The following is a 12,016-nucleotide window of genomic DNA, read 5'->3' as shown; positions in this document are numbered from 1 at the left end:
ATGAACGCTAATCTGGAAGGAGTTTTAGTGAATAAACAGCTGGGCTGGAGCCCCACATAGGGGGTGGATCCAGCTTTCGAGTCATGGGGGTTAAGTAGTAGAAATTCAGTCTTTTGTTGTCTATGAAATTAGAAAAATACCAGCTATGTAAGAGAGCATTTCGTAAGCCTCATCGGTAACTAAAAAAACGATGACTTGAACTGAAATATAGAAACTTAAGCCGAAATCGCACAGGTCATAAACTGATTTAAAATCCCCGCTAATTTTGACGTAAACTTAATCGGTAAAAAAGTTTTCTTTTACAATCGGTGGAAACTCGACTCTAGTTAGGAAAGCACCGGCTCGGAATAAGAGACAAATAGCATTCTACAGGTTTCTATGTCAATTTAAAATCTATATCAGCTGTGTTTCTGGCAGTGACAGGTCTTGTCTCTGTCTTCATCTATGGTCTTCATCTATGGTCTCTGTTCTGGTTTATGTTATGTTATGTATTTACGTGAGCATAGAATTTTAACTCAGCAGTATTAAAATATATGTACGTAATGTCATAGAATTGATTCACATATCAAAAACACGAAAATGGCCCAGTGCAAGCTCAGCCCTCAGGAATTCATCAAAGATGCATTCACCCCACAAGTGGCTGCTATGTGTACACCAGGAGTTCAAAGGTGTTGCGACAAAAATAATCTTGATTTCATCGAAATATTAGAGCCCTTCTCGACATTGACAAATGATGGTGAGTTGCGTTCGTATCTTTAATCTTCAGTTAATATTCATTCATAGTCTTGATACGTGATTGATGCTTAATTATTCTATTAAATTTCTTTGTTCATTTCACTTGCACATGCAAGCTGTACCATTTCTACCAACGAATACAGCAACGAAGAACTAGAATATGCATACTAATATTATCTATATTTTTAAATTGAGATGTGAAAAATGGTATTTTATTTTAGTGACTTATAAAGACCCGACAGGTTCAGCAGTTACTGTAAAGAATTTGAAATTAACATTTGTCGATGTAAATGCAAGACCACCCCAAACAACATTGGCGAGAAAGCTGCTTAATTCGTCAGTGATTGAAACTTTGGAACCAGAAATGAAGAGTCTTACAGTCAATAATTTTCAACTGGAAGTGCTATCATTTACTCCTTGGTTTGAAAATTGGCGAGATACGTTTTTTAGAGTCCAGTATCCATCAGATCATGAATTCACAAAGCATTTTCTTGCGTGCTTGCTCATAGTATCTTCTACTGATAACAATATGATAGAAACCATGCATCAGTTAGTTCAAAATTTAAATAGAATGCAAAGTGTACCCGAAACTATGCCAAAATGGTTTACTGTTAACGTATTGAAATATTACATTATTTTGCACGATAACGTCGAAGGAGATATTTCGATGTAAGTGTAAAATTGTAAAATAAATAATTGGTTTGTTAGCCAGCAAGCTCGTGTCAAGCCGATCCGTTCATTTTGTAGCGCAAATGAAGGATTTAATGTGTTGAAAACACAATATGGTAGTTCAAACTGTTTTCTGTTGAGAATAAATTCGCGCACACCAGGACTGGAAAAAGTAGAACATTTGCCGGATCCCTGGAGCCAATTTTTAAATAGCAGAATAGATCTGAAAAACTATCAGCTAAGTCCAAGTAGTTCACCAGATCCAAAGAGGCATGACTCATTTGAAATTGGGCAGGAAGCTAATGAAACTAGGAATATAACGTATCACCCTCTAAGTCCAGAACTTGAGAATATATTAGTAATGTGTATTAGAAATAATTTCTTTCATATTATGACGATAACGTTACCGGGTTTTTAGACTGATATGCAATTTGAAAAGGAAGAACCAATGATTAAACAGAATACCGAAAAATGGCGGCATGGTGGTTGTTTGTCGGCCAACGACGTAGAGCAAATTAAAACAATGCTTAATGAATTTGTTAAAGTATGTCTATTGCCTTACATAGAGAAACATTTGTCTTTGCTTCATGATGCAGCCACAAATAAAAAGGGAGTTAGTAAGTCTTTGCTTAGTGCGACAAAACGTTGGTTTGGTTCTGGCAAACCCAACAGCAATTCTCTGGCTGCAAATAATCTAACGTAAGGATTGGAATACGGTCATTAGCAAACTTGTATGTTAAATTTTCTCTATAGTTATTCAGTGGATGCTCCCGAACTTCAAATAAGAAGATTAGGTGACTTATACTTTATGTTTGGCAATTATTCAGCAGCATTTCAAGCATATCACACTGCTAAGCGCGACTATAATGCAGACCAGGCATGGTTGTACTATGCAGGTGCACTTGAGATGGCCGCATTATCTGCTTTTATGGCAAATGAGTCATCAAGAAAAACATATGATTATATGGAAGAAAGTATTGCTACTTATTTGACTACATGCAAGTAAGCCGTATCAGCTCTACCATAGTATCACACGTCACATTTAGATATATTATAGGTTGCCACAGTTTGCAACTAGAGCTACGATTTTGAGCTCAGAATGCTTAAAAGCTAAACAGTTGTATGGGGAAACGGCACACCAATTGATAAGAATGACAAGTGAAGATTCCGATTTGAGATCAGCTCTGTTTTTAGAACAAGCGTCCTGTTGCTTTATTCAGTCCAATATGCTGAGGAAATATGCTTTTCATATGGTACTATCAGGTCATAGATTTTTTAAGGCTGCCCAAAAGAAACATTCCTTAAGGTATTAAATATTACAACCAAAATATATATTTGAATACGTGGCTACGTATTCAGTTTATTTAAATATTTTATTGAACAGGTGCTATAAACAAGCATATCAAATATATGAAAAAACTGGTTGGGACTTGGCAAGTGATCATATACATTATACGATTGGACGCTTAGCAAATCACTTGCAAATATTCGATGAGGCTGTGAAATCATTTGCAAAATTATTAAATGGCGAAAGCAAGCAATCCGGATTGCAACAGGGTATCTTTTTGAAAGAATATCTTACAATTTTAGAGGTAGGTTTTTAACTATTCACAAATATTTCACGATCTTTAATGCAACTTTCTTAATTTTAAGTTAAAAAGGAAAGATGATGGGTTAAATGAACTACCCATTCTTCCAGTTCCCGAATTAAATAATGCAGTCATTAAAGTACTAGTTGGCCCGGCGAGACCACTATCGACACCAGGGAAAGTTCCAGCATTGGGAATACATTTTACTGGTTGTGAAAATTCCACTGTCGAAGAAAGGTGGCACAAATTGGAAGAACTACTATTATCTGAAGAATCCGGAAAAGCTCCAGTGGTTTTTAAACCTGTAGTTACATTGCGCACAGCTAGGTCGACGGATACAAATACTCTGCTAGCAATAATCAATGAGCCAATACAAGTGTCAATTCAATTAATAAACTCCTTGCAGACTGTTTTACAATTGAAGGATCTTTACTTGATTTGGTGTTATGAAAATGATAAGAAATCTGTTACAAATTTGGAATCAAACGATGATGTAGACAAGTACATGAAAACGTACGTTACAAAGTCAGTTGTTATCCAAGGAAATTCTAGACAAGATCTCATTTTATCTTTGACTCCTGTAGCAACTGGAGACGTGTTTCTTTCTGGTATTTGTTATTGTTTGACTGCGTCGGGTGATAATACCGATGCCGTATCTGTGAAAGGAAAGCAGTTATTTAAAGTCTCTAATAGAGAAAGCTACTGTTCAGTACAACCTATCTATCTTAAAATTCTTCCTTTTGCACCATGTTTGCAGGTAAACAAAAATGTACACTTTGTTTTTGTTGAGCCCGGCTATAATCCCTTCTATGATGTTGTAGATGACCTTTTCTGAAATTAATTTAGATTTTCTGGCCGGACAAATGCAAAGAGTGTCTGTAGATTTTCAAAATACTGGATCAGTTTCTCTCAAGAACATCATGATAGCAACGTCTGTACCGCATTTACTCAGTAATTGTGAATTGAAAACTAATCAGTTAGAATATGCAATAGGAAGTGACGATACACCTCATAATAAGGGAAAAAAAGCGCGAAAAAACCACATTACTACCATACCATTGCCTTCAGGTCAATTGGAGAGTGGCCAAAGTATCTCGTTTTATATATGGGTAAAAGCACCGCCTGTCAAGGGACCATCTTCAATCGATTTGCTCGCATATTATGAGAACGTCGATAGTCAACGAATACCAAAGTAAGTATTACATGTTTAGTTTTTGCTTTCTCATGTGTGAGAAACCCATTTTATTTGCAGATATAGGCTCATTAGGCACACTTGGAACTTATCAGTTCAGGAGTCGATTACGGTAGACATTTCTACTCAAAACAGTTATACGTCTACGACCGCAGAAGATCTCGCTTTGGCATTGAAGACTACAAACTTAAATCAAATCCATAATTCCATATCCACAGAAATAACTCTTCTAAATATTGCCTTATTGAGTAATAATTGGGTATTAACTCAGGATATTGTAACTCCCAAATATATAAATTTAAAAGCCCAGGAGTCCGCACACATACTTATCAAAGCAAGACGCAAAGTCAGTAAAAGTTGCAAACAAACAAATTTGTCCCTAAATTCTGAGAAAACTACGTTACCACATTTATCGACTGCCTTTCAAGCTTTTGCAAGGAAAAGTCATGTACCAGAACTGAACATTTTCGAGCTTAACAGTGAAAATGACAAGAGAGAGGGGACATTAATTCTCGAATGGAGAGCACTGGTTTGTGACGCCTCAAATAGGCGAATCGTTTATGGACATACATGTGTTCCTATAGAAATCAATAGAAAAGAACACCACTTGGAGACTCTAATATCAGAATCAATAATAGATTTGAATAGTCTGACGACTCACGAGAGTGACTACTTATACACTTCTCAAAACCTAGTTACATATAATCTATTTTACTCTGCTGTTGTTAGGCATAATTTCAAGAAAAAAGTCAGTTGTGTTGTGCCTATAACTCTGGTAATACACAGCGTTGCCGATAAAAAAATTACCATCACAATTAGCACAATTGCTTCTAGGTAAGTTGATGTCCTTTTCAAATATATGTATATGATTTGAGAAAAAGAAAACGATTTTAGCATGGTTTCGTGCAATACCCATAATCGTTCAACAAAATCTTGTCTGACTTCATCGCAAGCCACAAGCAACTTTTCGTGGCTAACAAATGGAAAAGTCGTACGCATTTTGGAACCACTAACTACTATAGCAGTAAAACTGTCTGCGATAATAGCCAACCCGGGCACATTCGACCTAGGAGCTAATTTATTGGTGTTTTGCAATAGTTTGGTGCATGATGACGTTCCAGTTCTGCAGAGAAATCAAGCGACTTCATCGCTTATCGTCATTGATGGTGGTAGTTAACGGTACGAATTTTAGCAATTAGAGTTGCCTTCAATGTATCGTATAAAAACGAGTTCTAATAAAAATTAGGGAAAACATGTTTATATACTTTCCTGTAAACCCGGCTTTCTAGTCATTTTAGTATAGTATCGGACCGTACCATAGCAACTGTTTATAATATTTATAATATTTTACAAAAATGTCAAAAACATTTATTTTGCAGGAATATAATTAATAATAGCATACTGCGGGTAAATAAAACTTAAGACCTACTTTTGTAGCCTGATTTAGAGCTAATATAGTGATTTTTAAAATACCGCTTATGAACATTCTGTATTAATTGCATATATGTATTGAATATACGTGATTCTTTGGTTCCATATTCAGTTGTTCTGATGGCTAGGTAGCGTTATTAATTGCAATGCTAACATCACACTAACTTCTTTAATTCGTTTTGCACCATTTTGACTCTATATTTTGATAGCAGATTAACTACAACATCAATCATAAACAAATGCATATTTGAACGGAAATCGAAGCAGTAATAAAAATTATGTTTGCTACAAGTCGAATGTATTCTGACAAACATTAATAATTAATTATACTGAGGGAACTATATATACAATATGAGTGTCATTTATCTTTATTAACTTCGCCGTTTCCTCATTGTTTGTTTGGTTTGCAATACGAATACAACAATCGATCCGTCAGTGGCATATTGTAGAGCTAATTCGCCTCCTGTGTCAAGTCCAGCTCTCGTGATCTGAAAATTGATCAAACTGTTGTTTTCGTTTAAATGGCTAAAAAACTGATGATAAGAAAATGCTGGCTAATTAAACCGCTGATTTTTTGGATTCGGCTTTAAATTTAAATTTGAACTTAAATGGATGTTATCGCAAACAACTTCGAAAAAATATGCCGCGCGGACGACCGATGGTTTTTGACGACCTGTAGCAAGAAAACGCAAATGGAAAGTCTTAATAACTAGAAAACCTACCCATTGCGTTTCTTATAAATTTTGGCAAAAACGGCTTTTTATGTTAACACAATGTGATCATTTATTATTTATTTATAGCTTTCCGGCTTATAACTTTCCATATTTGTTGCAATGTCAAGCAGGTTGTAGGTGTGCAATGCAGCTAACCACTGCCGGCAAACCACAGACGCGCGTTATTAAGGATGCTATACTTATATATAATTTATTGCTAACGTTTTGCACTGGCCTATTTAAGGAAGCATATTTCATTATACCGAAAGGTGTGAATATATTAATTCCCGTTATAATAATTTATTAAATTTAAAAATTAAACCTATTAAAGGTGAAATTATAAAATGGTTACTGGTTACTACTAGGCAAAGTGAAAAAATGTAATTGTCTTTATGTAAATTTTAAACAAACGTACTAAGTAGTATATACTGGTAACTGGATATGTTATGTTACTGAGGTTCATGTATATCAGTCTTGGAAAATAGAACAAAACACTGTTATCGGACTCTGGTATAAAATTGATAAAACACTATCAGTAATAAGAGTATTAATTCCAACAGCATCGGGCTTGTTGCGGTTAGAACGCAGATAATTTTACTTACGATTTAAATATTGTAAGAAGAGAGTATATTCGAGCAAATAAATAATTGTTGGGATGTCTTCTACTACGCCTGAATTAAAAACAAGCCATATCAACGTCCTGTGAGTTTATAGCAATTAGATGCCGGTCAGAGGTGATATAATTTGACGGACATTTCAGCAAGCATAATGCATTTTGTCTAGGTGGAAAAGCATTGGACATAACTTGCATGTTAGTGCAAGTCATTTTATTTCTCTGCAAATTGATCTATTATTGGATTGAAGTGTTTTATATGAAAATAAATCCTCCTCGTCCACAATCAGTGAGTGGAGAAATAATTCTGGTTAGTATTCGTAATAGCAAATTGTTTGTAGTATGTAATATTTAGAATATTTGAAACAGATTACAGGTGCAGGTCATGGCATTGGCAGAGAGCTGGCTCTGGTGTACTCCGCAAAAGGTGCAACTGTCGTTGGATGGGACATCAATAAAACAGCATGCGATGAAACGATTAGGCGAATAGCAAGTTTCAGAGGTCGCCCTAAAGCATTTTCTTTTCAGTAAGACATCATGCTAATCGTTCGCAATTCGGTAATATTAATTTGTCTCCTCACAGATGTGATATTACCAATAGAGTAGAAGTTCTCCATGTCGCCAAAGAAGTGGAAGCAAAAGTTGGTCAGGTTACAATTTTAGTCAACAATGCCGGTATTATGCCTTGCCACTTATTGAACCAGCATACATGCAAAGAAATCGAGTCCGTTTTCGCCGTTAATTTAATTTCGCACTTTTGGGCAAGTGTAATTTGTGTAAACGTGTTAGCAACAAGTCTTATATTATCAGTATTATTGTTTATTTCAGCTTTTGGAAGCGTTTCTACCGGGAATGAAACAAACAAATCGAGGGCACATAGTGAGTCTGTCCTCGATGGCGGGTCTAATCGGATGTGCAAATTTAGTGCCGTACTGCGCTTCGAAATTTGCGGTTCGTGGATATATGGAATCTTTATCTGACGAGCTCAGATTTACAAATACGAATAATAAAATTAAACTTACATGCGTTTATCCCTATATGGTCGATACCGGTTTGTGCAAGAAACCCAGAATTAAATATGAAAAAGTCATGCCCTTGTTATCGCCAATGGATGTTGCACAGGAAATTTACAATGCACAAACTAACGGAAAGAGAGAAATTACTATACCAGGATATTTGAATGGGCTTGTACAATTGGGGAGGTATATGAATCTCTTAATGCATATCGAAGAATTATCGCTGCTAAATTAACGTAATACGATATTTTAGGTTATTGCCATACAGGGCTGCAATCGCATTAAAAGACACATTTGATACGTTCGTAGAGTCTGACCTATAGGGAAGGTATGAGGCGGTAGAAGAGGACAAACTACTTCATGGTATAAGCAATAACAAAATAACATATGTACTATAAAAATAAATATTTAATCAATAGCAGTAGTTTTGTAGTAAAAGTGTGGAGCCAGTTCTATCAGCCATTCACTGTGTATTACCGTTATATCTCGCATGTACAGTTTGACCTTATGCACAAGTTCAGAAAATACTACCCACTGAGGTTGGGGTACGCTATACAGAACACTGTCTGGATGAATAAATAACTCTATATCACCACGAACTGTTTTATATACTCCACTTCTATGCAAATAAGCTGCATTAGGAAAAAATCCTGTTACTAAACATCTGCAAAGGTTGTTGGTTGTCTTATTGCCAGACACTATCGGAATGTTGTAGTTTGCCAACGTTTTTTCTAGCATTCTTTTGATTTCAACCACGCGTTTCAGACTCATATAACTGAAATAGTTTTTGTGACAAAAACCTTGGGACAACTCACTCTGGATAAATCCTTGATAAATATTTAAATATGTTATCAAATCTCCTTCTGCCACTTCAAACAGCCTCTTTTGCACCCTTGCTTTTAAATTGCCAGTGCCTGTCGATGGCTTAACGAAAACTGTTTCAACTTGAAGCATGGCTATTATAATTAGAATCTCTTCACTGCATCCAAAATCGGCAGCGCTCAATAAAATTTTTGAATGAAGAGGGTCCAATGCAAATTCTGCCATGTAAAATCCCAACGGTCTGGTGAGCTCAGAATGGATGTTAATTGAATCGAGTGCAAATAATGTTTCTAATGCGCTTCGCAGGTTTTCAATCGGAGGAATGTTCGGAAAATTGAACTTTAAAATATTATCAACCCCCATTGCCTTCAGCTGTAACACTGCATACGTTAAATTACTTCTAACCATTTCAGGTGGTGTCATGGCAGCTAAGTTTCGAGCGAACTCTTCGGTATACAATCTGAAAACTTTTCCTGGTCTCATCCGTCCTGCCCTGCCAGCCCTTTGGTCTGCAGATGACTTACTAATTGGAAGTATCATGAGGGTGTCTGTATGTGTTTCCATATTATACCATTTTAGTTTTACGAACCCGCAATCTATTATGTAGACTATTCCTGGAATAGTAAGTGAAGTTTCAGCTATATTTGTAGCAACTATAATTTTCCGGTGACCATCTGGCGCTTTCTTGAATACTTTCAATTGCTGATGGTAGGGGAGTGCCCCATATATTGGCATAACCATAACTCTTAATTTTGCTTTGGATTGTTCCAGTTCATTTGCATATTCTAGTAGTAACTGTACAGTTTTATCGACTTCTTCTTGTCCAGTAAGAAATATGAGGATGTCTCCCGGTTTTTCTTTACAGTTTATGGTAATTGCAACATCCACTGCACTTTTTATGTAACAAGGCACAGGCTCATTCACATAATATATTTCCACAGAGAATTGTCTACCTTCTACTGACATGATAACAGATGTATTTAACTTAGAATCATCAGATTTATTATTATTGAAGAACTGTTGCATTGCAGACGCATCCAAAGTGGCAGAGGCAACAATTAATCTTAATTCTGGCCTTTTCTGTAATACTTTTTTCATAAGCCCCATTAGAATGTCTGTATATAAACTACGCTCGTGAACTTCATCAATCATTATAACAGAATAATTCGTTAATAAAGGATCTGACATCATCTCTCTCAGCAGGACTCCTTCAGTCATATATTTGATCTTGGGTTTACTGGAACAACAGTCGAAACGAACTGCATATCCAACAGTATCTCGTTGCAATATAGTGCCAGTTTCATCAGCTACCCGTTGGGCCAAGGAAATTGCTGCAGTTCTCCTAGGTTCACAAATTCCAATCTGCAAAGGCCACTCACCTTCAAATAGGTATTGTGGAATTTGCGTACTTTTTCCACTACCCGTCTCACCAACAAGAACGAGCGTTTGAAACTTTTCTAGGAGATAGAGAATGTGATTTCGGTTTTTGAATATTGGCAAACGCTGTCGTTGAGTCTGGATCGATTGGGAAATAAATCTATTATACACGAAACTAGTATGATCAATAGCATTGTCTTTATCAAGCAAGGAACTAGTGTCTGAAGGTTTCAAAAACGTTGCTTTAAATTCCATTATGCTTACAAAAACTGCAGCTGAAACAACATCACTAAGCAACTAGCTCGAAGTACGGTACACTTGTAAACGGTTGATATGAGGTCTTTATCTATGGTTATGAGTCTTATGCATAGATAAAGAAGTGGTCTTATGACTTATGACATATGATGACACAAATGAAGGGCTGAACACAGAACACCTCAATCACCCCCCTTGGATGGCAAACCACCTCCTCAGGCACCACTCCAAGGGAAGTCGTTTGAGGTTCTCGAAATTTATAGTTTTGTCCATCCTTGCCTTAAAGATCACTTCAAATTAAGCACTCTTAGTGAACATTTTTTCTGAAGGTCCATAAATTAAGCCCAAAAACATTCACAAACTTTAAAGGAAATTGCCATTTTAAGGATAAATTTCACACGGTGTTGCCAAACTGCACAAAATATTTTAAGTTAATGAAAACTGTTTTCTTGGATACCCATTCAATTTTGGGTTAATTTCGGTTAGTTTGGGTACAAAGCATATACCACACCAATACATTTTCTTTACACGTAGATCAAACACGTTGGAGGCACACAAAATCGGAAAATCCAAAAATTCCGTTGAAAAAGGTTGAATGTTTGGATTAAAACCCCTGACCTATCGCAACAACGCCGGATGCTTCACCATAGATAAGACGGATCACGTCACACTAATGGTGCGAATTTACTGCGTTGTTCCATATCGATATTTGTGACAAGTATTTCGGGTCATCCCTAATGGCGCGCAGTATAAAAATTTACATTTAGCACCGTGAATTATTTTTGTCAAATTCTGTAATGAAGATCGAAAAGGTTATGGTCGTGATTCTTCCATATTGAAACAGATTTTTTTAGATGAGTTTTGATTGTTAAGTTCTTAATTTAGCAAAGTGGAATCTTTCACAAAATGCAGAACGAGTTACCTGTGGACACGGAATTCCCTGTATGGGGCTTACTACCTAAAAGGGAGACAGGAGTGGTCTCATTTTTATCTAAATACCCATCATATGATGGTAAAGGTATTATTATTGCAATCCTGGATTCGGGCGTCGACCCTGGGGCACCCGGTTTGCAGGTAAGATGTAATCAGTTAATTAAACAATTAACTCGCCGGCTATTCTCTAAGACGATTAAGCTGCAGTTCTGCAGTTGATGTGTAGCCCTCATTTTTTCGCTAAGTCATCCAGTGAGTGTGTGTGTGTCAGCACAGTTTATTAAATCATGTTACATTTTAACATCTGGATTTATTGCCGTTGTCTGAATAACTCTCCACTTTCCCGAATTTTGATTAAAATGAACACATGCACTACACACATTTTTTTCGAATAGGAAACTTCTGATGGAAAACCTAAAATAATAGAAAGATTTGACTGCAGTGGTTGTGGAGATGTTAATACTAGCACGCTTGTATCAGCTGAAGATGGGTACATTACGGGTCTTACTGGAAGAAAAATGAAGGTTTGTTCAAGTGAAAATTAACATAATGTTTCTGTTCTGACATCAGTTGCAGCAATTCTAAATCGTCCAAAAACACGATTTTTTGGTAAAGTATAGTTAAACGGTTTTTGTCAATCATCTAGGGGCGGATCCAGCATTCGAATCAAG

The 12,016-nt window shown here is 36.2% G+C and overlaps 4 protein-coding genes and 1 long non-coding RNA gene across 6 annotated transcripts in view; 3 read left to right on the top strand and 2 right to left on the bottom strand.

The window, feature by feature from the left end:
• Nucleotides 1-383: 383 nt before the first annotated feature.
• LOC109540901 (trafficking protein particle complex subunit 8) lies at nucleotides 384-5,723 on the top strand. The gene is made up of 11 exons (XM_019909426.2): nucleotides 384-736; nucleotides 957-1,404; nucleotides 1,483-1,762; nucleotides 1,823-2,103; nucleotides 2,158-2,406; nucleotides 2,462-2,710; nucleotides 2,789-2,996; nucleotides 3,058-3,750; nucleotides 3,815-4,185; nucleotides 4,246-5,019; nucleotides 5,080-5,723. Exons 1-11 carry the CDS (start codon nucleotides 580-582, stop codon nucleotides 5,360-5,362), a joined length of 3,993 nt encoding a protein of 1,330 aa, XP_019764985.1. The 5' UTR covers nucleotides 384-579; the 3' UTR covers nucleotides 5,363-5,723.
• A 174-nt stretch (nucleotides 5,724-5,897) lies between these two features.
• On the bottom strand, nucleotides 5,898-10,683 carry LOC109540912. Its single transcript, XR_007282027.1, has 2 exons — nucleotides 10,422-10,683; nucleotides 5,898-6,104 (listed from the first exon to the last, which is right to left on the bottom strand). It is a non-coding gene; the product is annotated as an uncharacterized LOC109540912 (long non-coding RNA).
• Nucleotides 6,880-8,376, top strand: LOC109540910 (short-chain dehydrogenase/reductase family 16C member 6). Of its 2 annotated transcripts, none has more exons than XM_019909449.2 (6): nucleotides 6,880-7,031; nucleotides 7,090-7,252; nucleotides 7,312-7,469; nucleotides 7,526-7,703; nucleotides 7,771-8,144; nucleotides 8,212-8,376. In XM_019909449.2, the coding sequence occupies exons 1-6, from the start codon at nucleotides 6,985-6,987 to the stop codon at nucleotides 8,279-8,281; spliced, it is 990 nt and encodes a 329-aa protein (XP_019765008.1). In that variant the 5' UTR covers nucleotides 6,880-6,984; the 3' UTR covers nucleotides 8,282-8,376. The 2 variants fall into 2 exon arrangements, with proteins under 2 accessions (XP_019765008.1, XP_019765009.1); XM_019909450.2 differs by lacking the exon at nucleotides 6,880-7,031 and adding an exon at nucleotides 7,036-7,063 and having other exon boundaries at nucleotides 7,113-7,252.
• Nucleotides 8,349-10,423, bottom strand: LOC109540904 (probable ATP-dependent RNA helicase DHX35). Its single transcript, XM_019909434.2, has one exon. The coding sequence runs from the start codon at nucleotides 10,410-10,412 to the stop codon at nucleotides 8,367-8,369; it is 2,046 nt and encodes a 681-aa protein (XP_019764993.1). The 5' UTR covers nucleotides 10,413-10,423; the 3' UTR covers nucleotides 8,349-8,366.
• Nucleotides 10,684-11,106: 423 nt separating the features above from the next.
• LOC109540902 (tripeptidyl-peptidase 2) overlaps nucleotides 11,107-12,016 on the top strand; it is a 5,584-nt gene continuing 4,674 nt past the window's right edge. Inside the window, exons 1-2 of the mRNA XM_019909427.2 lie at nucleotides 11,107-11,486; nucleotides 11,741-11,869. Of these exons, the coding sequence (XP_019764986.1) occupies nucleotides 11,319-11,486; nucleotides 11,741-11,869 (297 nt within the window). The 5' untranslated portion in view covers nucleotides 11,107-11,318. The remainder of the gene's footprint in view (nucleotides 11,487-11,740; nucleotides 11,870-12,016) is intronic.

Source organism: Dendroctonus ponderosae, unplaced genomic scaffold, assembly GCF_020466585.1.
Source record: "Dendroctonus ponderosae isolate FM_Combo_2020 unplaced genomic scaffold, Dpon_F_20191213v2 Dpon_F_20191213_1, whole genome shotgun sequence".
Taxonomy (NCBI): Eukaryota; Metazoa; Arthropoda; class Insecta; order Coleoptera; family Curculionidae; genus Dendroctonus; species Dendroctonus ponderosae.
Note: the sequence above shows the minus strand (reverse complement) of the source record. Positions and strands in the feature narration are given on the sequence as shown.

Excerpts from the sequence above, each read along its gene's own strand:
- LOC109540901 (XM_019909426.2), top strand. The coding sequence starts at position 580 with ATGGCCCAGTGCAAGCTCAGCCCTCAGGAATTCATCAAAGATGCATTC. Across the intron at positions 2,711-2,788 it reads CAAAAGAAACATTCCTTAAG|GTGCTATAAACAAGCATATC; the intron begins GTATTAAATATT and ends TTTATTGAACAG. Across the intron at positions 3,751-3,814 it reads CTTTTGCACCATGTTTGCAG|ATGACCTTTTCTGAAATTAA; the intron begins GTAAACAAAAAT and ends ATGATGTTGTAG.
- LOC109540910 (XM_019909449.2), top strand. The coding sequence starts at position 6,985 with ATGTCTTCTACTACGCCTGAATTAAAAACAAGCCATATCAACGTCCT. Across the intron at positions 7,253-7,311 it reads TGAGTGGAGAAATAATTCTG|ATTACAGGTGCAGGTCATGG; the intron begins GTTAGTATTCGT and ends TATTTGAAACAG. Across the intron at positions 7,470-7,525 it reads CCTAAAGCATTTTCTTTTCA|ATGTGATATTACCAATAGAG; the intron begins GTAAGACATCAT and ends GTCTCCTCACAG.
- LOC109540904 (XM_019909434.2), bottom strand. The coding sequence starts at position 10,412 with ATGGAATTTAAAGCAACGTTTTTGAAACCTTCAGACACTAGTTCCTTG.